At 40.9% G+C, this 25451-nt stretch overlaps 1 protein-coding gene across 5 annotated transcripts in view; it reads right to left on the bottom strand.

Moving 5' to 3' along the window:
• Window positions 1-25451, bottom strand: part of MGAT5 (alpha-1,6-mannosylglycoprotein 6-beta-N-acetylglucosaminyltransferase) — a 227265-nt gene that overhangs the window by 86826 nt on the left and 114988 nt on the right. For all 5 annotated transcript variants that reach the window (XM_090045878.1, XM_090045879.1, XM_090045880.1 and 2 more), the window contains 5 exons: window positions 23757-23846; window positions 9840-9911; window positions 8201-8362; window positions 6504-6673; window positions 5426-5560 (listed from right to left, as the gene is read on the bottom strand). In XM_090045878.1, the coding sequence (XP_089902004.1) occupies window positions 5426-5560; window positions 6504-6673; window positions 8201-8362; window positions 9840-9911; window positions 23757-23846 (629 nt within the window). The remainder of the gene's footprint in view (window positions 1-5425; window positions 5561-6503; window positions 6674-8200; window positions 8363-9839; window positions 9912-23756; window positions 23847-25451) is intronic.

Genomic DNA, 25451 nt, shown 5'->3' on the forward strand with positions numbered 1-25451 from the left:
CCTTGGGGAAAACCAGGAGCAATGGCCACAAACTCCTGGAAGACCATTTCAAGCTCAACATTAGGAAAAACTTCTTCACAGTTAGCGTGTCCACACTGTAAAATAAGCTCCCTCCAGAGGGGGTGCAATCACCTACCCTGGAAATCTTCCAAGAGGAGCCTGGCTGGTCACCTTGCTGGGGTCACCTGACCCCAGGTGCCTTTCCTGCCCAGTGCAGGGGGCTGGACCTAATGATTTTCCGAGTTGCCTTCCAGCCCCTTAAAATCTATGAATCCCTCCAGGGTTATTTAAGAGTGGAATCTGCCATCTTTATAGTGCCCTATGTACCCTGACTAGCTGTCTGTTACGGATATAGAGCATGCTTACCACATCAGAAGTGTAACTTGTGTACCTGCCTTTTGCATTTTAAGTACATTCCCAGGGTATTAGGTGGGGGCAGGCAATTATTTTGGGCAGAGGGCTGCTTACTGAGTTTTGGCTAGCTGTCAAGGGTCGCATGGGTAGCCCCTTGACAGGTGCCCCACCCCTTGGTTTCCATCTTGTGACCAGAAGTCCTAATCCCTGACCTCTGCCACCAGAAGTCCCTCCCCTTGCCCCTGGAAGTACTCCTTTCAGCAAAGGGTCTTGCTATCTTGGAACCAGAAAAAATACCAAATTATATTCTAAAAAGCCAATATCTACAGCATTCATTAATTTTATTTAAAAAAATATGTTTGTCTTGATTTATATGCGTTTGTTCAGGGTACATAGAGGTGATTGCACAATAGCTTAAAATGAAGTCTTAGTTTTGTATATTGTGGGGATGCGTATAGGTTTGTGGAGGGTTGTGGGTGTGTGGGTACATGGGGTGAGGAACCATTTGGGTGGGTGTGGATACGTGGGGTGTGGGGGCCTATGTGTATGGTAGTGCAAGGGGAGGGGTGAGGGTGTGTATGGTGTGGTATGTGTGTGGACTTGCCCGATGAACACACACTCTACCCTTTCCTAAAAACACATGTACCGGCGCGGCCCCGTGCTCCCAGTCCGGCAATGCAGCCAGTAAACACGCGGTGCTGGAGCAGGGTGGGGGCAGGAAGGGAGTGAAATGGCAGGGGTGGGGCAGGACTCAGCTGCCCAGTCCTGCTGAGGGCTCCCCCTGGGTCCTACTCTGACAGCCAGCCAGGAGCAAATTAATATTAGTTTACTAAATTTTTTTTTTTTTTTAAGGGCCCTACAGGCCAGATAGAATGGCCTGGTGAACTGGATCCGGCCTTTGGGTCATATTTTGCTGGCCCCTGCCATTAGACTTACAGTGTGCCAATTGTTCAAGGTGATACACAGAGCTGGATTTGCAACTGTAAAGATTCTCTGAAAGAGTCTCTGAAGCAGCAGAATGAGAAAGGGGCAAGCATAATGGAGGCTGCAACAGGATCCAACCAGGGAGAAAACTACCCAGGGAGCAAAGAAATATAAATCCACGTTTACTCCAATACAGGATGTGGGACTGAGAAATGGGAGGGAGAGAGAAAGAGTGAGAGAGCAAGCAAGCGGGTAGAGAAAACTGGAGATGTGTGCAGCAATAACAAATCTCAGCAGGGAATACAGGGAATTTGAGTCAACTTATTTTGTGTTGGCCCAAAATGAAATAAACATCTAAATTTAACCTAAAGTTAAATATTCTATTACCTTTTTTAAGTTGCTTAACCAGCTTTTATACTTGTTTTTTTTCCAATTTGGGTTAATGTTTTAAAATGTTTTAATGAAAACCTCACTTAGAAATGAGATGATTTAGTGTTTTCCAAATTTTTTCAAAATGATTTTTTTAACATTTAAACAAATGTTCTAGTATCTTTGAAATGTCCCTCCCCCCAACACTTCCTCTTTTTTTTTTTTTTCAGCCAGAATTATTTTCTAATTCCATTTGAACTTGTTGACAGCTTCAGTCCTCCTGAAACTCTGCTTATCAGGGAATTTAGTACTTGATGAAAAAATGCACTCAGCTCTAGCTATCAGATATTCAAACAATTAGAGAGCACCTCTGAATTGCTCTAAGACTGATAAGGTTATGCTATGTTCTACCAAGTCTTAATGGATTTTATTTAAAATGAGACAGTGGAATCTCTCCTTTTCCAAAAAAAGCAGACTTCTAAAAATGAACAAAGGATTTTTTTTATATACATTTACTATTTTTGAAACCATCTTTTCAGGATTCACGATATCCAGACAGATATTAAAATAAAGACCAAAAATTGTGTCCCCTGCTTCTTACTATGCTAGTATTAAACTTCCTGATACTCAAGTGTGGCAGATGCACCTCTTCTATCAATATACAGGCTACTATAAACTTGCCTGATTTAAAAACTAAATTGTGAATACAAACATTATCTGTCCCACAAAACATAAGAAATGATGCATGAATTTTCTGGCATGAGGAGAACGCATGATGACTGGACAGTTATTCTCTTGAAAAAACAATGTTTGATCAATCCTCACAAATACTGTACAAATACAACACAAATGGCTGTAGTGAGTTTTCATCATAAAAATAATATTTTTTATATATTTATTCAAATTCTCCTACTTGAAGTTACATTTTGTGTAGCTAGTGCTTATCATTTCACTGTGTTTGTATTGGCAACATCTTCTATCATCAGCACTTTTGCTAATATTTGTTGTCAGCAAACAAAGATTATTCTAGTAGTAAAAGCCCCTGCATTTCTAGTGTTAAAATATAACTAAGAAAAAATAATCCTAAAAGGGTATTTAAGGGCTTCTTTATATACAAGATAAGAGAAGCAAGAAGGCTGCTAGGTTTGCACAATACTAGTCTTGCATAATACCAGTCATGTTTATATCTTGCCTTAGATGGTTGACACAGAATGAATCATTGGAAAGATGTGGGAAAAGGTAAAATGTGCTGGATACTAACCTAGTGAAGGGAAGAAGTGCATCTTTATAAAGGCAAAGCAGCTGTACCCATTCAAACTATATTTTTGAAGTATATTATCAGAGTCTTATCAAACCCCAATATGACTTGGGGGTCTTTACAGGTTTGCACAAAGATGTATATATTTTTAACTCCTGACTTGATAGCCCAGGCAGTTCAACTTTTAAAATATGCCATACTTAAAAATCAAAATCAGTTCTGGTGCATTCACATCTACACCAAAGGGAATATCAGAGGTAGAGCATTTATTACCACTGTTTCTAGTGCTACGGTCATCATAAACACAAACCAGGATTGAGTTTATTCCAAAAATATTCAACAGTAGATTTTTCTCTCTCTCTCTCTCTTTTTTTTTTTTTATATAACTCCAGGCACTTAATTTGTAATCATCAGTAACCTCATTTGAGCTCTTGTTGTCTCACAAAGATGACATGGCAGTTAATACTGAAAAGGTGTTTTGAAAGCAAAGTTTTATTCTAACATTCTGTTCCAATCTGAAACAAACACCAAGTTTGAATTTAATATTATCCCCAGGTTAGTCTGTACAAACTACTAAATTAGCTAGCTTATACATCTTAGAGACTGTAACTGGTATAAAGCAAATGCATGTGAGTTCAGAAGCTTTCTTCACTTCTATCGAAAAAAACCTCCTCATGTTGAAGAGTCTAAATATTACTAAGTGAAGAAAACAATTAGTAAAGAAACAATGACAATAACACCAGCTCCAATTATGATAGTGTTCATTTTCCAGGAATACACTTAAAAACATGGAAACTCTGCTTTTATATTGGAATAATTCATTTCAAGTAATAAATGCTATCACTAAGAAAGAAGTTGCCATATTGCTCATGTTACCCTGTGCTTATATACTGGGAAAACGACAGTGCTAGCCCAACCTTCTTTTCTAAAGCAAAGCACAAAAATTGCACTTTACACTAATTTGTTTAGAGTCAAATTTAATTCTACAATTTACAAACTAGGAAAATATCAGCCACTACCAGAAATTAGGAAAAAGTGAAAAATAGATTGACATTAAAATGTAATGATTCATGAAATGAGCAGGAAAAATGGAAAAACTAATCAAATAATGCTGGTGCCATGCTACATTTCCATCTTGTCATTAGAAAACATGCCAGATAGGAAATTGAAAGAAAGAAAGGGAGGTGGAGTGCAGTGGGAATTTCATTTTATAAATAAGTTCTTCTGTCCATGAGATTAGGTCCTAATGGCAACATTTGCACAATGACAGAAGTGTATCTAACTGAAAGACAACCAAAAAAATTCAGTGGAAAGCAGATTAGATGTATTAGTATGCTGCTAAAAACAAACTATTCTTTTTCTCTAAGATGTCTAGGAGAAAATTATTTAATCTGAAAGCCTGATCTTAAGAGTCTTAAACTACGCTGGAAAAGACAGAACTTCTGAGAGAAAACCTCAGGACAGGACAAAGGCTAAACTTACGTTTTCTGGTTACATGATTAAAAGAGGATTTACTGCGATCATATGGGTCATAGAGCATCTGAAACCTGATTAGGCATACTTTAGAAACAGTCAAGAGTATAAATCACCTTCAAGTCAAAAGCTTAGATTTCTTTTTATACTAGAAACATTTTGCAATGATGGCAATATACCTGTAGGTTTAAAATTGTTGCTTGAAAGAGGGCAGGCCTCTAAAATGCCTACAATGGAAAGGTTATGCAAAACACTATTTTGTGACCTCAGCTCCATTCCTAACAGACAAATGTTTTCAAAGTCAGCACAACGGAAAACCTTATCAGACTTAATGGGCCACAAAAAGTGATGTGAAAAGTGAAGTCACCACTCATTCCAAAAGATGGATCTTTCCAGCTTGCGGTTGAGATAATCTGGTGGCAGAGTGTGGAAAAGGTAGCATTTTTACAGTTCATGCAAAATACTATTTATGAGGATAAAGAGAGGTCTTCAATTTCCAGTGCTATCAGTCCAACATTTTTCAGGTGGACTCAATGGTTTTTTTAACATTAAAAAAAAGCTGACCTGCATCTTGACTGAAAACCTAAATCCAATTTGCACCTGTGTACTTTTTAAATTTAAGTTTATGGTAGGGAACAAATAACTTATGGAAGTAAACAGAAGGAGAGGAAGGGAGGAAGAGAAACAGCCAGAGAGACAGTGACAGCAGTAGACTGAAGTGGGATATTCAATTTCAGTAGTATAAAATGTTACTCTGGAAACGGTGCCTTGCATTTCCTATATGCTATCTTGGAAACTTTTAAGGGAGGGAGAGAGAGATGGTTTGAGAGAGGAAAGTGAAGGAAGTCTCTGTTATGTTGCTCTCTTAACAACAATGAAAGACCACTGAGCATGTAAAATTATTTTTAAGAGCTTAGTTCTGAGATAAATATGATTCAGCATAGAAAACATTCAAGTGTGCATTTCGTACATCTACTACTGGGAAATGCTACCCAAGTACTTAGTAAAAGTGCTTATGCAAATGGCCAGGTAAGAATAAACACTTACTGGTAATGTACCCATGACGGACCAAGGGTTTTCTTAAATTGAGTGAGTCCCACAATATCAATGTAAATGAGTTCTACCACTTTGTCTCCCTGAGTAGGGCAGCCAGATCTATTGCCTACAACCTTCTTCATAATCCTATGTAAAAAGGAGAGAGAAGAAAAAATACTTTGCATGAATTCAGGAAATTTGATGGAAATAATATGTGCATTGATAATCCATCCTCATTCAAAAAATCATTTTGGTCACTGCTTTATCTAACTTGAAAGAAGTGGTAACTGCATATAAGGAATATTGAGCCTTCGTGCTAAAAACCAGTAAGACACCCTAAATTTACTACAGAATGGATTATGTATAGGAAAACAAAGACTTTTATATTGGAATCTTTTCATTGAACAATTTATCTAGTCTAAATGGAGATACAATATAGACAGAATAGTAATTTGCACATTAAAATATTTTTAAACAGTTTGGGCTATCCCTTCTAATATGTTATCAACATTTTTACTTATAAGAACTCAGCAGAACACAATTTTATTGTACATGTAAAAACAAAAGGTTAAAAAATTGCAAGTGTTAAAGTTTCAACAGGTGCATTACAAAGAACATAAAAGAAGTAGTGTAAAATCTAAAAATAAGACCAAGGAGACTAAGATGCAAATTTGGCCAAATATGAACATTTTCAGAGAAATTAACTTCCTCAAAATTAATTTATTTAAAGAATGTAAAAAGCTGGATGCTGAGTAGGAAATAACGTACATTGGAGTAGAGGGCATAGAGTTAATGCATCTTGCTGCAGATGTTTAAAGCACCTGTACTAATAAAAAAATAAGCTGCTTAGTTTGAATTCTTGCAGCATTCCGTTATGAAGTCTCAGGAGCCTGAAGCTACAATGAAAATACATTATCCTTTTCACAGCGTATATATTTAGCTCATGAAAATAATCTTCTTATCGACCGTTTAGTGCGTTATCACTTTCATTTTCCTCTTCCAGAAATTATATACTGTGCTAATAGAGGCTTCAAGAATTTACAATTTCTTTTTTGTATTCTAGTGTCAAAATTGAAAGTAATCTCCTTACTCCTTGAGCTCTGCCAGTGAAGCTGAAATCCTAATGTCATGGCCCAGTAAGTAGAGAGATGTAATTAAATCACTCCACTGGACTAATTCACCAAGTGGGCCACCACTAAATGCATTCTCTGCAATCTTGAATCCAGATTCTTTTGTCAAAAGTCCTAAATGAACCAGGATCTAGAAAGAAAAAAAGGAAAGAATCATAAATAAAAGTTTATCAACATGCATCCACCACAATTTATGCTGGTTCCCTCTTTCTCTCTTCAGATTCTAACTCAGAGATATTTTTCAGCCAGTTTAACTAGAGACCTAATCGCTAATTCGATTTTCAACAATATTATTATGCCACTGTCTTATTTTCAACTATTACTGCCTGCCACTGGAGTACTTTTTGAAAATATGAAGGATAACATTTCAAGATATTCGTCATAAAAATATCCCATATTAAATAGAGCCAGGGTTCTCATTGTTCAATCAGGATGAATTAATCTGTTACATTCTCAAATACAATCTAAGAACAAGATGACGCAATGAAAGAATGCATTTGGAAGGGGGGAAACAGGCATTTATATAGAGGAAAAAAAATGTGATTCTTTTTATGCAGTGCCTGCTTTTGCTCAATTAATGTTTGAGGCCCTCAAGAATTTGTATGAAGCTGAGGGTAATCCAAAATGTAGGCTACCAGCTCGTATCACATTCAGTGAAGCTGACGATTTCATCATATTGATATGTAAAAATCAATTCCTGTAAAAGATAAAAAATACATAGAGCTACAAAAACACCATGGCCATTTACAGTATTTCTTCTTTTTCTGGGAAGAAGCTCTCTCATTGGAAGCTTCCGTTAACTCAACTCTCTGGCCAAAGATAATAGAGCAGTTTTCCCTGGGGCTACTTAACTGCTACAAAGACCAATCGCTTATGGTTGTATGGGAGTAACAAGAAGCCTTCTACCCACCTCCCCTGGAGCAGAGTTTTACTTTGCAGGTTTCCAGATCCATATTGCCTTTGGTGAAAGGCACTAAACTTAGGATACTAATACTTAGTGCTCATACAACTAGGCTGCTAAACCAGCTATTCTGGGGCTTTTTTTGTTGCATGCGAGCATGCATGGATGGTCTGCTCCTACAGACTTGAATGATGTGACAAGCAGAAAAGAGCTACAAGATTGGGGGGCAGGGGGCGGGGGGAGTTCCTGCATCTCTGACTAAGGGCTATATTCCTCTTTGACTTAAAACAGCTCATTCTAACCCTGAATATTAACAATCCCAAAACAGAAACTTGCAAAAATTGAAGTGAGATCCCCACTAGAATCTGACCTGATTCGATAGAACAGGATAAAGACTACAACATTTACCCAGGTTTATGTTTTCACACATGCTAAAACAGGAAAACTTTCTGGAAAACATTGGCACCTATCAAAAAAAGTGTGAAAACACCCACCATTAAGGTAAAGCACCTCAGCTCCATGCTTTTGCAGGTCAATTCAAAGCCAGGTTTCCACCTCTAGTAACCTCTATGTTTTCTCTGTTACCAAGAAAGCGTGAAAAGAGTTGCTCTAAGTCTAACGCTGAAAGTATAACAGACCTGCGAGAATCATTCCAAGTAGTAGGGATATTTTGGAAGAGAGTATATCCGAACAAGAGGACACTTAAAAAGAAGACTGTAATATTTCAAGTGCCAAGAGAAGCTAATAACTTGTCACCTTTTTACGTTTTCTTTTTTCCAGGTTTTGCTTTTCTGCAAGTGACTTAATTGCTTCAATCCAAGCATTAGCCATTCGCCTGATGCGTAGCGTCATCCATCGGAATTCTTCATGCCTTGACATCATTTTGTAGAGTCGATCAAAATTGGTACGAATTTCAGCCTTCAGTTCAATATTAAATAAGATAAAATCAGAAATTAATTCAGCATAAATTTCTGCAGTGACAAAAATCTATCACAGTTAAACTCTCCGTGCTTAATACTCTCCATTTATTAAATAGAGAAAAAATATATCACCTACCTTACAGGGGAGTGGAAGTTGTATTAATGTTTATAATGTGCATAAAAACCTTTGGCTGGAAATTATCATCATCACAGAGGAGCCAATTACTTTTATTAGTCACTTTTATCCCTGAAATCCCAGAGATAAATGTACATAGCCCTCAGAAAAGAACTGTTATTTCTACAGTACAACTGTTTTGTTTTTGATTATCTGATTGCAAAATGAGGTAAAGTGTCTCTACTCCAAATAAACAATGACTAAAATGTAATATAAACATAATGGTAGTAGCCCAGAGGCACTATATATTTGTCATGAATCACCAAAGTGAGAAAGTTTACCATAACAAACTTAAGATGCCTTAATTGATTCTAAGCTTAAAAGGAAACACAGTCTATCACTTAAAATGAAATTAATCTAAGAACAATTAGCTCTACAGAATGAGGCGGCCTATAACCAAACTGAGTTAGCAGCATTCATATATAGCTCAGCAATTACTTTAACATACCTAAGTGCATTATAATTAGTTTATAATGTTTATAAACTCTGGTATATGCAGAACATTTTTTTTTTTTTTTTTTTTTTTTAGAAATGATCAAAATTGTTGACATCAAACTAAATGACATCAAACTAAATTATACCAGGTAAATCAGGCATATGAACCATTTGTTGAGTCTAGTTTTGATTGAGTCTAGAGCTTCTGATTATTAAAAGTTTATATAGTGCACAGATAAAATTTTTGAAAAAAAAAACGGTCAGTTTCTTGTATGATTATGTGGAATCAGTGAATAATCAATACTTTTGTAACTTTTTTCCTCATTAAAGCTCCCATCCAGCCAATATTAGCGCATGTACTATACTTTAAGCACTGCTATCACCCTAATGTTTTTATCAGTTCTATTCAGTACATACATCTGCATATCTGGGGCCCAAGACTGTAATTTAATGCAATATAATGGAGGACAACTGTGTGAAATAGTGTTTTTACATGGACTGTAGGGTTAATATTCTTGTTGGTATTTATGTAGAACTAGGCTCTCTAAATGGACAACAATGCTAGGTCCAGGGGTAAAGAAGCCATGTCCTGTGGAACCATTTTCTCCAGCCCGTAGAACCAGGGGGTTTCTACAGCATGGTGGTGGTGAAGGACTCTGGCCAAGCACTGGCAAGAAGTGGTGATAGCATTATGCGTGGTAAGGGGGACTGAGGCTACACTGCATTGGAAGTGGCCAATACTTGGAGTTAAGGTCCATTTAAGACATCCTACCCTATTCCCCCACCCCCTTTGTGAATTGTGAATGCCTGGCATCGTCGATTTAATTAAACCAGATTTTAAGGAATGCCCAACACCACCACTCACCATTGAATTTTGGTCAGTTTCTTCATTAGGATTTTTTGCTCTCCAAGGTAAACGAGGACACCAGTTTTCAACCTGCAAAAACAACAGGCAGAAAATAAGTTCTTTCATTCTGCTTTTAACCAGGGAGTCTGTGTCAAATTTTTCTATATCTTTCATGTTATGCCTTGAATTGGACCATAACTGATTGAGATGTCATGAATGGAAGGCAAATGCACTTATTGCAATACTCCTTCTGGAAAAAGAAGCGTTCTTTGCAGCATAAATCTAATTTAGCATAACAAATGGAAGCAATATCAATGCTTAGATACGATGATGATGAATCCTAGGAAAAAAAAGCTTAGTCTGGCTCTTCAAATCTTTACTTATATTCTACATACAGTTCCTAAATGTGTTTCAATCGTTGGACCATTTTTTTCTTGACTGAAAGTGAGTAAAAAGTTCTGAACATATTCCCCAGGATATGAATAACACACACATAAAAGGGGTGACTTGTTAAAAAATGGCAGAACCACTCTGCTGATTTGAAGGTTTTTTTAAGCAATCAAGAAAAAATTATGCTGCAAGCTAAGATTGCTAGGGAGTAGTGGGGTGGGGTGGGGTGGGGGGGAGAATTCATGAGCAACTGTAGACTTGCAAACCAGTAGACCAAAATATACAGGTCAAGATAAAGGAAACGATTGACTATAACCCTGGGAGAAACCAGGACAGTAGCTGCTAGCATGATATTTTTGTGCACATCCACTGAATTTCTACTGTTGGCAAGGTCGACTAGTACAGTATAATGTATACGTCCCTGTGATTTCTTGTTCTTCCATTTAGAAATGCTGCCCCCTAGTAGTGTCTTTTAAAGGACTGACTCACTGGAGAGGGAGGGAACTGGGAAGCGGGCTCAAGAAACACTTGCGTATGTATTTTTGAGATAAAGTGAGAGAGCAAAAGTACACTGGCCAAACTGAGATACCATTCTTCTAAGAGCTGCCATCACATCTCTGTGTTCATAGATATACCAAAAAGCAATACTTAGCTGACTCATATTTTGAAAGCAATCAACCCAAGATGTAGGTGATGAGCAGTCTCAGTAATATTCAAAGGAAAAAAAAGCCATCACCTCAAAGCGAAAGAGCAGACACCAGCTTCATTAAACAACAAAAACACCTCAGCTAGTTGGGTTCTCCAGACCGTTTATAATCAGAGGATGTAGATGAATGTCTGCACCCATCTATTCCATTCCATGTTTTTAATAAAGAGCTGGAAAGCGATGATGTAGTAAACCCTATGTTTAAAGTGCTTGATTCTTCACTTGCTCAAGATACAAAACAGAATAATTCTTAATATTTTAAATCAAACACAGGCTGTGAGAACACCAGCTAAAGAGCAAAACCCTCCACTGTTTCAAAGTCACATGCAAACCAACCTGCCTTTGCCAAAGAGCTGTTTTATTTTTGTTCAAATAAGCAGGAAAAATGACTTGACCTCTGGGACCACACCGGTGTTTTGTCACTAAAACAGACTTGCATAAAGGTTGAGAGATTCTCAGGACTACTGTATGATGCTGCCTTTTGGTCTCCCATGCATACACTTACATCGCATTACAAGAGATCTTATTTGAGCTAGCAGGTAAAGATTTTTGAGAACCACAAAGGACATTTACCCATCTACAATGAAAGCCAGTTAGAATTAGGCTCCTAGCTATTAGCGGCTAAAAAAAAAAAAAATCTCACTTGTACTCAGAATTACTTCTGCAAGACTACCTGTAAAAGTGAAGTCAGTAGAACTGGACCCAAGCTACTGTCTGTATACAAGTTCCTGGTAGACATCACTGGACTTTTAAGTCCAGTTTCAGAATTGTGGTTTATTACAGGATACCTCACAGATTCATATTTATGTGATGATATTCTAAAGCAAGCTGCATTTTTTCAGTAAGGCCTCTCATTTATTTTTACAGCTGGTGTGGGGGGAATGTGCAAAGCATGAAACACACAACAGTTTATGGGAGGAAGGGACAGTTCATCTGGGTAAACTGATTTTTTAGGGTCAAAAGAACAAGTTAAAGAAATGGGGTACAGACAAGCATGGACCATTCTAGCTTGAGAGTGAGACAAAAGAGAGTGACCCTGACCCAGAAAGAGAGGTGCAGGTACACCAATTCAAGGAAGGGTGGGACAAGCTGACATTCTTCTAGCCAACAAGGAAAACTATTTTTATCAACACCATACTGGGCAGGCTGGCAGGGAAGAACGTTACAAGTGTGCATAAGGCCAGGAGGGAGAACGTTGTGATAGCAAAAATGACTGAAACACTCGTCAAGGTGTCAGGAGTAGGTATGGAGGAAAAGAAATTAACTTTAAAGGATAATTAAAGAATCAGCAGGATTTAGTACCAACCAGGACCTGCAAAGGTGAAAGAGAACAGAGTGTGACAAGAAGATCACAGGTGTTGCTGGCCAGAATGACAGTGGAGCTAAGAAGCTCTGAAACTGGGGTCAGCAACCCCCAGCACGCGTGCCGAGCATGGCACGTGAAGCCATTGTGCTCAGCGCGCCACAGCCAGCCCCGGCTCTGGGTAGCTGCTGCCAGTGATGGAGCCCAGGCTGCTTCCAGCAGAGCTTGCAGGTGGCTAGGGGCACAAGCAGAGCATCCTGCCATGTACCCCCTGCCCTCATTTTGTTTTTCTGGCATGCTGGCACTCCGGCACCTTCCAAGTTAGGCATTGTGGTGTTTTTTGGTGCTCCGGCCAAAAATGTTGTCTACCCCTGCTCTAGAAAGACATTAATAAATCCTGCGACTGACCCAAGACCAAAACCCTTTCAGCAGAAAATTGGTTTTAGAAGTTGGGAGTCAGGAAAGCAGAAGTGAGAGCATACCAGGTATTCTACTGTGGTGTAAAGAAAGAAAGCCTACCACAGAGTTGTCTGAAAAGACCTGGTAGGAAAGAAAAACATTACACTCTACAAGTGAAGACATGCTAGAGCAGGGGTTGGCAGCCCAGACCCCAAGGGCCAGCTCTGGCCAAGTGATTGCCTTGTGAAGCTAAGATGTTGGTGGCAATCTGGAGGCTGGGGACACTGCTGGCAATCTGGCGGCAATACAGCAGGGGAAAGTGGCAGCTCGCCCTTAGCCTGAGCTCCATTAATTTGGCCCACTACTCCTAAAAAGTTGCTGACCTCTGCACTAGAGAAGCTCCCCATATTCCACTACCCTGTTCCCCAGCAGCTCCACGGGAGATACAGGCGCTCAAGTTTTGGGGGTAGGGGGATTAAATCAGGCCATGTTTACATGCAAAGTGTTAAGATAACTTGTGCTAAACTACAGAAAGGAAAGAGTTCACAAAAATGTGTGACCTGATGTTTCCTATATATGGGCCTTAACAGGCTGCTGAATTTTACTGCCTACAGGAAATATGGTGAACATGTATTTTTACCACAGATGTCCCAAATGACAATACATTAACACATTTGTGCAGTAATAAGGATGGCTGAGTGCTGAAACATCAATGTCAAATTAATATTTTTCCTGTTAAAAATGTTATTAGAACTCCAGTAATATGACAAGTGTAAAAATATTAAGTGAAGATTATTTCCTTGGCTATTTCTTTACAGTGAAGCATTAGAAAACCTTTTAAAGGAATGTAGTGATTTATAGTGGGTTAGAGAAGACACTAACTTGAATTCATAGCATAATAAATGAACTAGATGGCAAATGCCTATCTATTTAGCATCACATGCACCCAATGACACCGTGTGATACAATGAGATCTTCCTATACTTTCCATTGGTGATGAAAAAAAGATATCTGGCTGTGCATATTGCTAGCTGTATTAAATTATGTGTCCTGTTATTTCCAGATTCCTCCCTTCATTGTTATGCTATTGTGGGTCGTCTTCAGTACCTTGAACCAGTTTAAAAGGAGAGGGAGCTTCCGCTGAGGAGGATTAGTCAGCTGCTACAATACAACTATTACCTGCCCATAATCACAAAATGATGGACATTAGCAAACTCTGACCATCAAAGAAACAGGGTAAAGCAGGCTTGTCCAACATACCATGCAGCCCTCCAAGCTGTTTTCTAAGTCCTGAGGTGCTGTGATAGGAAACGGAAGTAAACACTGTACTTTCATCTCAGGGGGGTGATGTGATACCGCTTCCTGTGAGGTCTTTGAATATGGCTCGCTGGCCCACTGGGTGATAAAAAATTTATGATTCAGCCCCACATTCAAGAAGGTTGGACACCCCTGAGGTAAAGGATGCAATGCTTTTGCAACACTTGTCAGTACAGGATCAAGCAGATGTAACCGTTACATTGTTACAGCATGTATCAATATCATATGGTATTACTGATACCTTCCTGTACTGGTAAGGAAACAGAGCTAGTGGAACTGGTCCTCCCACTCTGAATCTAGTGTCCAGCACAATGACCCCAAAGGCAAACTGAGGACTTTCCCCTCTCCTAATACAAAGTCAGGTGGTTCAGGCTGTTACTGGAATCATCTTATTCAATACCAAGTATTATGATGGGCTACTGCCAGGCGGCTGCAACAAATTCCATCAATGATTATCCGCTATGCAAGTACTACTCAGTCCATGTTAGCAACTGTAACTGATTGCCCGACTGAGATGCACATTGTACTTCTATTTTATGGCAGGCAGATTTGAGGTACTCTCTGGAAATGGCTACACCTGGACTTCATTGTTAGGGTCCTTAAATGCTCTTGGAAAGGAGATATTCACAGAGGAAACATATTGTACAGGACTGAGGTGTTAGAATATATGTTTTATCTATGCTATGGTTATGCTTATGCTAAGCTGCCATTTTAAAGGTACTTCCATTTTGCAGAAAAAGAAGCAATAAGGGTGTGTGGGTATCTGTGCTGTGGGTGTACAACTGATAGCTGGATGACTGCAACAGGTATTAGACAGACTGGTATGAAACACTTGGAGTAAACAGAGAGAACGGTCAGGACGAATTGCAGGTGGCAGTCCGAGAATGTGGAGATGATACAAAAAATAACTGAAAAACAGACTGAAATATATAAACAATATGTAATTGGTAACAGAGTCCAAAGGGTGAGCTCAAGTAAAAAATTAAGTGGCGATTGGTGAAGGAGCCTCCAGGCATCCATCAAAGTCTGCCCCACGAAAATAAAAGGGCAGTGAGAGCCGAGCCCAAACAGATGCCTTAACTATCAACATCAGCCTACTTGCATGTTGACAGTATTGAAGCCGGCACCCCCCTCAGCTGAACATTGCCTTGCAGAAGCCTGCAACTGGCCACTGCAGTGTGACTCCAAGTGCTGCGAATAGGTGCCTTAATGTGAATGGTGTGAATGAATAAGAGCGATTCTCATGTAAGCTGCTAAGTTTGTCTCAGTTATCCATATGCTATGCAATAAACCTTGGTTTGCTAAATCCATGCGTCAGTCATTCATTGAACAGAGCTACTGCATGATCTTTGTCCATACATTAACAATAACTACAGAATCTACGTTTCCACTTTTGTTTTTGGATCAGCATGGTAATCCAAACTTTAACTTATAAGAGAAAAAATGCTAACAAAATAGGCAGTGTCTATACTGCTAGTAAATGAAATGTAGAGTCCTCTAAAACACCCTGCTTCTAATTAGCCTGAACAAAAGGCTTCAGACAAGTTTAGATTTCTTATTGTGACAGGTCTCCAACCTACTTACAGCCAAGTGGCCGGGCAGGGGGTGAGCTGGCTGGCACCATGCAGCTGGAAGGAACACCGCTGGTTGGTCTGGTGCCAAAAGGGCTTAAAAGAAGCCCAAAAGTGAAGCCTAGGGGGAGAGAAGGAGGAACACCAGTACTGGAGTCAATAGCTCTCCCCATAGCCAGAAGTGACATGGGCAGTTGTTTCAGACCAGCACGCTAGGAGGAACAGCGTGGGCTCAAGGGAGCAATGAGATGCATAGGGAACACCCAGAGGCATGTGTCACTGCTGGCAGGGAGCCAGTAATTCTTCCCAGGGCCAAAATCCTCAGAATGCATGGGGAAGCCTGGATCGTCCAGGTAGACACAAACACAGCTGCCAACACCAGCTGGCTTGAGGCACCTGGTGGGTCAGGAGGCTATGACCCATACTGCTGCACAGCACCCACAAGATCCCTTGCAGGAGCATGCAGGTCAGTTGGGGCTAGGAGATGGCAGCCCAGTGGGCATGGCTGAAGCCTCCGGAAAGGAGAAGCTGGCATGGGACCCTAGTAGCTGCACACACCCAACCAAGCATTCATGGAATCAGAGTGCCCTGACAGAGGATTCAAAACTGTGAGCGTAGTGTGGGTGCAGCGGGATATGCCCCTCAACACTATAGCACTTGGCCAGGAGGAACATGGTCCCAGAAGCAGGGCCAGCAATGGGGCATCCTTGAGTGGAGAGTCCGTGGGAGAAGGGTGCACAGTGCACCGACCAACCTGACATGCTGAAAGAAAAATGCCCAGTGTGGGGACATCGTTGTCCTGCCCACTGCACCATCTGAGCTCTTTTGGCTGAATTCTTGTTCCGCTGTAGTTTTCACAACTCTACAGGGTCACAGCCAGACCTCCTGCAGTCATCTTTGTCACCAGGCCTCAACACAGGAGGGAAAGAACCTACATTACCACATCAGAGCATTATCCAGGCTGATCCAAAACACCTAAGTGGAAAGGGGTGGGGTGCAGAGGAGGAGAAGCCCCACAGAAGACATGCCAGCAAAGTCGTCTAAGTTCCCACGGGAACTACTGAACATCACCTCCAGAGGTAAAACCCTACTTAACAACACACTGTGGAGGGCATGTAGACCCTGGTGTGATATAGCCAAGGAGGCAGGACATGCCCATCAATTAACATGGTGGTTGTGAGCTTGTCACACTGGTATATAAGAATTACAGCAAAAGTGTTCTTCAGTTAGAGGGAACCACAGCTTCAGACATACTATGTACCACTTTAGGTTCTTTAAAAATAAACCACTCAAAAATAGCTTTTTGGCAGATTTAATGTACATTACTGATTCCATATCCCCTACTAGGCCACTATCTGTTACAACCTGTGAGAAAGGAAAGCCATATTCCCATTGTGCAAGTCTATTGTGAAGCAGTGAATTTAACCCAGAGTTCAAAGCTAAATTAGGTATCTCTGTATACCAGTTCATTTTTCCATGGGAACATACCTGGAAAATGTTACAGGATCATGGAAAAGTTGTGGCTCAAGCCTACCAGAAAACTATTTTCTCAGATTTGGTTTTGAAGTACATCGTAATTTTCTTTAATGTTGTTTTGACCTTGCATTACATCTAGGAAGATATGTAAATCACCTCAAAACTACAAGTTGGCTTCCAATGCAGCAAAACATTGTTTCAAAGGTGCAGTTAATGTCCTCTCCCCATTTTGCCCATCTGTGTTCTTGCCTCTATGCCGGACTGGAATTCCAAGGGTTAGTGGCTCAGAGATAACAAGAAAGAGTCAGTCGCTTAAATGCTTTGAAATGAAATGGAAGCCACTAAAGAAAAACTGGCTGGGCAGTATTGCAGAAACTAGTTTATTAGGGAAGGGGTCACTTCACAAAATAGGTCCTTTGTAGGGTCTGATGATCATCTGGTGAGGCTGATATGAGATTGGAAGGTTTTAGAAGGACAGCAGCTGTTCCATGCTGAGTCTTCAGCAACTTTCATCAGCTCAAGCTGAAGACTCATACTGCAAGGAGCCTGCTGAGGTAGAGGAACCTGCCTAACCTGAATGTACATGCGAGAACTTCCCAGCAAAGGAAGCTCAAAAGGAAAAGGAGCTGCACTTAGGACTCCTTTCTCAATGATCTATGCTCTCGTGTGTTTTCTCCCTTAAAAGGAATCGTATTCTTAAAGAGCAATCACATCCAATACAAACCTGGCTGTGTATATGTGCTGTGTGTTACACCTATCAAAGGATAATAGGAAAAGTAGGGCTGGAAAGGACCTCACAAGTTCAGCCAGTCGAGCTCTCTGTTCAAGGCAGGATCAGCCCTGACTAAGCCATTCCAGCCAAGTGTCTGTCTAAACTGCTCTTGAAATTTTTTAGGGATGGAGATTGCACAGCCCCTCATTAAGCAGCCTATTCCAATGCCTAACCAGCTTTCCCAGAAAATTCCTCTTAATCCCCAACCTAAATTTGTGCTGCAGTTTGAGGCCATTGCTCCCAGTCCTGTTCCCTACAACCACAGACAAATATTTATCTCCATTTTCTTTATAAACACCTTTCATATACTGTGTTTGAAGACTCATCAATTCCCCTCCCTCAATCTTACCCAGAGGAAATAATTTTAGTTCTTTCAGACCTTCCTCATAAATCATGTTTCCCAAACATCTGAGCGTCTTCCCCAGGATCTATCATGCATCTCTGACTGTAAACAAAAAGGCCCATACCTTCAATGGGATTCTAGGTTTTATGATGTTGGCGAGGTCCCTACAACCCAGAGGACTTGCCAGCCATGAGGTCTGCACCAGAAGAGTGAACCTAGAGAGCAATGCTTACACCAGCAGCTCCTCATGTTTGCACTTGGCAAGCCTGCCCAACATAACCGCATTTCTGTATGGCTGATGACTTCACTATTACGTGCTGCATCCTCATTTGTGACCCTGACCTCTATTAGGGAACTGCTGGCCTAAACGCCACTCCAACAAGGTAAGGACACCTGAAATTTGCTTTCTCGATCCACTTACAAAAGTCTGGGCAGTGCCTAGAAGAGAGAGCTTGGCCAGACCTGTGATACCACTCTTATCTCACAGCCACATGCAAATACAGTAAATATGCTGCTTCAGCACAGCAATTAGTAGCCCACAGAAAAAGTTATTAAATTAAAAAAGGAGCTGAGTGAAGATAAACATCTCACTGGGCAATTAAAAAAAAATAATCAAAAGACAGAGTATTATTTTTGTTCTTTAAATCCTCCATTTTCTGCTATAAGCTGTCATTTTAAAATAAAGTGCAGTTTCTCTGCTGAATAAATCATGAATGTCTACAGACAGAATACTCCCAGAGGCAAAGTCATCCCTACAAACCACAGACTGCATTGGTGGCACTAAATGGTGAAGTTTCAGTGTTTTGAGCAATCTGCTTCACCAAAAGCATGTAATGAAAAAAAAAATACATATATAATATAATATTTTAACAGCAAGTCTTTTTTTTTTAAAAAGGGCAAACTTTTGTTGCAAAATAATAGACATGTTACGTCCCCTAGAATCTTAATTTTCAATGTTTGTTTAACCTGAATAAGTTATTGTCTAACCTTTTCTTCATTTGGCCAATGTGGGAAGGAACAGGATCTGATCTACCTGGAGGCTGCATTCAGAGCAGCATTTGTGTTATCTTGATTAAGTCCTCTCAAATGGGTCATTTCTCCATGATCTAGCCCTTCAGACTCCAGGGACAGAGGTGATATCCAAGGAAAGCACAGTCCTATGAAATGGTCATAAGTAGGCTGCTGTCTGCCATAGACAGGAAGAGATCCAAGTCCGCACACACTCCATACATAGGCAAATCTACAAGGCAGAGTCTCAAGCAGGTAGCTGCAGCACCCTGAAGTCTCCTGAAATCCCTAGATGTTAGCTTTGTTAGATGGTGTACCATCTGGTCTCGAACATCCGGTCATGCACCACGTGGCCCCGGATGCTCGGGGTGGTCCGCTGGTCTGTCCCTGTGGTCCTGCCGAGTATGAGTCTCTTGCCCGGATATCTCTCCCCCAATCTCACCTGCCATGGGGATCCAACTATTGGGGCTCTCTCACGTATGGGACTGCTGGACGACGATCTTCTGCAAGGCTCCAACCCCCTGTCTACCTCACCCTTACACCCTGTGTTGACGAGTTCCTGATGTCCTTCGGCCAAGTCGCCGACAGTTGAGGCTACGTGTCCCTTGTAGAAACGGGTTATAGGGCAGCCGGGTCAAACCCTAACTCCTCCCACCTCGCCTCACGGCCGTCTAGCCTTTCCTGTGACTGTAAACCCCCTTCGGGTTTAAACAACACTTGGGCTCCATATACCTCACCCAGCAACCCCTCCAAAAGTGGGAAATGAAAAAGGGGGGGAAAAATACCAACAACAGAGAAATACAAAGATACTAAGGGAGGCCCTCTGCCCCCTTTACCACATGCTCCCACAGCCTGCTCTACAACAACAGGCCCAGGCCCCTAAGGCCCCTAGCAAGCCCTAAACTGGGTCTGGGGTAGACTGCAGGCTACAGCGTCCTCCTCTCCACTCTCTGCCCAGCCTGGGGGTTTGCTGGACCCTCGGTGGTCCTTCTCTGCACATCTTCCCCACGTCTCCTGTCAGGGCGGCTCTATACTGTTGAGGACCGTCTTCTGCCGCCCTTCACACTGCTCGGGCCCTTCGTCCTCTGCCTGGGGCACCTCCTTGAGCCCTCCTGAGCCCTCTGTGGTCCCACCTGATCTGGCATTTTGGCTTCTGCTCACTCTTCTGGCTCTTTGGTGGTAACCCCAGGCTTCAAGCCCCTCTGGCTCTTCCCGGTCCCCTGATCCTGGTTCCCAGTCTGGATGAGGTGCCTCTGATCCCTCACTCCCCGTGCTGCCGCCAGCAGCGTCTTCCCCATGGTGGGCTTCACTGCGTCCTCCCGTGCTGCGAGAGGCAGTTTCCCACGCTTTTCCCCCTTGTGGGAGCTCCGGGTGAGACTTCCTGGCCAGTGCTCCTGCGGGTCTCTCCCCCACTTTCACACTAGCAGGTCTTTTCATTTCCCCCAGCCGGCTCCTGCGGTCCGTCTTATCAGCTGACCACAGCTGTATGAAGGTGTGGCTAACGAGCTGCCGAGGTCCCGCCGCCATTTCCGGCTTCGCCGCGGCTCCCGCTACAGGTAAGAAGTTTTCTGTTTTTTTCTTTCTCCTTTTACCTTCCCCAGCCAGTTCCTGCTCCCAGGGTTCCCCCCTGGCTCCTCAGGGTCTGCCCCCCTGTTTCTCCCCGTGACAGATGGACAAAACAGAATTCACAAGATAACCCCAGAGATTTCAGAGAGAGATTCATAGTGTTAAAAACATTCTGAACTGCTGTGTGTGATCTTTCCAAGTTCTTTCTAACAAAAAATGCTATATTATTTCGTCAAAAATAACTGAAAACTAAGAGCTGCCATTTTCCAAGGGGTGTCTTGAAGAGCTTGAGACCCATTGCTGTAAGGGAAACAGCCTTTTATTTTTGGATGCTCTCACCTTCTGCTTGCTCTCCCCTGCAACCTCTCTGCAGAGCCAAACACACATGGGAGAAAGGGTGGAGGAAAGAGTATGTTTTAGTTGTCAGCAATTCCTAGGCTTTTCCTCTGATGCTGCTGCCAGCAGCAGCCAGAGGACGCAGAGAACAGGTAATACTTGAATCTGTATTGTCTGTACAAAATAAAGACTGGGGTAGACTAGATTTCTCTGAGTTATTTTCCATTTTGCAAACAAAGCACATAAAATCAAGGGGATACATGGAATGGGACTCGAGTAGCTCTGCCTCTAAGATACTATGTGACCTCAGGTAAGTCACTTGACTTTTCAGTGCCTTTGGCAGTCATGCATGTTGAGATGAAATTTAGAAGATAAAATAGGTGTATGCCATACTGTTGGTGTAATAAGGGTGGCCCACACCCTTCTCTCTCACTCTATTATGAAGACTTACTGTTTTCATTTAAAATATATGTGTGTATGCATGCACAACCATTTCCTATATAGTAGTCCCAAGAGGAACTGCAAATCTTAAAAACCTACAATTTCCTCACAATAATGGTTTTAAGCCAGCCACTCATCTCCTTACCCACAACTCAGTTTTTGTAGAAAAATTTATCATTCAGCTTTTCAGCCACTATAAACAGTCAATTCTCTATCACTGCCCGCTTTGACAAATTACTATGTGCAACACCATTTCTAAGTTATCTTTAGTAGCCAACACACCTCATAAATCCACATCATTGTAGTCATTATTCGAATTTCATTTCATGCTTGCATTCACAAACATTTAAGCTTTCAACCTTTGCTGGTGGGCATTAATCATAGGATTAAGTATGTTGAATTTAAACTCAAGGTTAATAACATGTTCAACCAATATTAGTTTTGCATACTGTCAAGGGAGAACTCTAAAAAGCAAAAAGACTTGTCTGCTGTTCCCCAAATATAAAGACAAATTGATGAGTAAAGAATTGCTTGTTTTGTTCACTTGTTCAATCGTGAAGCAGTCATGCAAATTCAGCACTGCTGCTCAAAATGCCATTTGAAATATTTTATTCAAATATCCTAACTCCTTTAAAAAAAATCAATCACTTTACCTCTCAAGCTGCAGTAATTGCAATGGAAAACAACACATACTAATTGAAGGGCATTAGGACATTCATTACCTAATGAATCCTTGTTACTACTTCTACCATTTTGGCTGTACGTGCATTTATCTTAGCAAATGAAAAATTGGGGATTGGGGAATATGATTCTTCATTTTATGTCTCTCTCTCTAATAAGAGTTATGTTGCTACATAAACAGAATGAACAAACTTTACAGCTGCCATACCAATAGCATGTTGCTTTGCAATCCAAAAGCTCTTTACAAGCATTTGCAAACCTCACAGTTCCTGTCACAGATAGGCAAATACCATCACTCCTATTTTACAGATGGAGAATGTGAAGTCAAGAGATTTGCCCAGTAGCAGTGACATCTGGAAAGCAGAGTCTGAGTGTTTAAACTGTGTTTTCAACAACAAATAATACCTGGCCTTCAGCAGCAAAACAACCATACACTGGTGGTAATGTGGGAGAAAGGGGGAAGCTGAAGGCACAAAAAACAGAGGACAAAGACATATGATATATTCACAGAAGAAGGAAAAACAAAGAAAACATCAAGCAAGCCAGAAAAAACCCTGACAAGACAAACAAACCTAGTGCATTGACCCTACTACATAGGAGGAGAACACTGAATTCCTTAAGCAGAAAACACCGACATCTATTTACTGTATTTACTTGCATACCCCACACACACTTTTAATGGAAAAAAAAATTGGGGTGCAAGTCATTATCAAGAAATGGAGGCATGGGGATGCTGGAATATTTGCTGGGGGCTGGGCACCAAGCAAGGGTGAAGTCCACTCGTTGCTATCCCTTACCTTTTCATTGCCGCTCCACAGCTAGAGGTTTAACTCTCTCAGTCACCGACAAATTGGCAGTAGCTTTTGGCTCAGCAGCCAAAAGCCACTGTCAGTTCTGTAGAGACAGAGAGGGTTAAACCTCTAGCTGTGGAGCCAGTGACTCGTGTGGGCCAGTACTTACATTTGCACCCCCAGCCCCCCCTGTCCACCGAGTCGGGGAGGGGGGGGTATGGGGAGGCAGGGATACCCCAGTGGCCGATCAGCGAGCCTGGAAATGCCAGCAGCGAAACCAGAAGTGCCGCTAGGTGACTCAAAGGCCCGGCCACGTGGAGCTACAAGTGGACAGTGAGTTATACTGATAGGTGGACCCCCACTTGCTCCATGCAGTCAATGGTCAGCCATGATGAGCCCATGATGTGGCAGGAAAGATTCTGGAAAAAACTGCTCAGAACAAGGTGCATGTCTTATTGGGGAGAAAGGGGTGATATGCAAATAAATATGGTATTTCATTCCTAACTTATTTCTGGAAGTTTTCAATCCATCAGCACCTAGCTGCTTGGAATCAGAGAACTGTTATCAGCAACCAGACAGAAGCCTGTACGTGAAGACTTTGGCCTTCATAGCTGTTATGTTCTGTAGATGTCCTTTTTATTAAATCTGTCTCAGCTGGAAACGGTTTTCAAAATTAGCATTTAAAATAGTTACTGTCTTGTCTCATTAAAACTCCTATCAAAGGGCTTCGCTTAATTTTCCTAATATAAACCAGACAAGTAATTTTCCATAAATATTTAAGGCATTTTAATGTCTCCTACCAGAACCACATGCAGTTCAAGAAAGACATACTGACCTCACTGAGGTAAATAAAAAAGGAGCAAGTGGACCCATCCACACCGTAACTTGCATAGCATGGATCCGATCGCCACATATCTTTCATCCACTGAAACAAAGGAAGCAGGTTTGTTAGGTTTAAGCCATATGTACTTATTTTTACTTTATAAAGCCTCGTTTTCATGAGAAACCCAGCAAGCAGAAAACTCTAAGCTTTTAGACTGAAATAAATAATGACAGGTAAGAACTTGTCTGTGAACACTTTGCAACAGCCTATATGAAGCATATTCATCGTCTCATTCAAGCTCCTAATTAACCACATCACTATGGATGAACACAATTAGCACTAACTGGTAGCCAGATAAGAACTAAATGGATATTGGAATATCCTCTCCAGACAAGCACAACAGCACACTGGTAGGACTAATGCTGCTTACATTGCCTTTATAGATTATATTTCCTTTGTGGTTAACTAGATCACTTAAGTTCCTAGGACTGTCAGTCTGACATCTTTACTCAAGCAAAAAAAGTTCTTTAAAAAAGATAAATGAGCAACTTGCCATTCAAATTACATAGCCATTTTGCAGTATAGTGAAATTGTTCAAAGCAGGGCTGGAAATTTATTTAAAAAAACCCAAAACAAAACAAAAAACAGCATATAAAGAGACATTGAAATAAGCAAATATTGTAATTTTGTAGAAAAAATTTAAAACTCTCAGATACCAAGTAACACATAATAATAATAAAAAAAAAGATTCTAAGCAATTGCAGAAATATCTCCCAATATGTTAGAAATACATCCTCCTACTTTGATGAAGTGCCAAACAATTGGAGTTCCTGGATGCAATTACTAATGCACATTGTTATTTTTTAAAATCTAAACATCTCCAACTTTTTAATCTTATGGATCTTCTGTTTTTTGTTTAAAAGAAACTGACATTATTTTATATTTGTTGATTCAAACTTCCTTATTAGCATGATATATAATTTCTACAGGGATGACTGAGGTCTTAAAACCCAAGGCCAAATGCAATTGGATTATTTATAAAATTATTCAGACATTTGTTTTGTATGACTGGGGCAGAAATACTTCCAGCATGTAGTTATCAGTCAGCCTTGCAAAAGCCTCACACTTGATTCAATGACATTTTTCTCTCTCTCTAATGCAATAAACCATTGCGAATTTCCAGAACTGCAGGGAATGTGGACCAAAGCCTATTGAATATGAGGAACACCTAAACATCGGAGAAACAACTCCTCATTCCCCACAAAACTAAAAAACAGGGACACATGGAGCTTCTGACATCTGGTTAGCACAGTGAGAGCTTCAAATACGCGTGGAACTGTACATATAGCAAAGACCAATTCAATGGCACTCATTAATAACCTTCAACATAACAAAATTCCATCTAATCCTTGCTTTTATTCCTGTGATACTATTTCATCTCCAAAGAGGAAAAAAATGGTGGAGAGAAAGAGAAGGCATGGGGGTAAGTGCACAGTGCCCCTCGCGTAGGAGGAAATAAGGCACATAGGGTTGGGGGACCATGGCATGGTGGAGTGGGAAGAAGGGACTAAAGAGCCATTTTAAATGGAAGAGGCAACAGAACCCCTGGTGGAGGGGGGGTGGGAATATAGGTAAGGGAAAGAGACACAGCTGCCGGCAGGAAGAAAGAACTAGATAAAAAAAAGCTACCCAAGTACTATGGGGCTA

Source organism: Crocodylus siamensis, chromosome 4, assembly GCF_052110815.1.
Source record: "Crocodylus siamensis isolate JL-2025a chromosome 4, ASM5211081v1, whole genome shotgun sequence".
In the NCBI taxonomy this organism is placed as follows: Eukaryota; Metazoa; Chordata; order Crocodylia; family Crocodylidae; genus Crocodylus; species Crocodylus siamensis.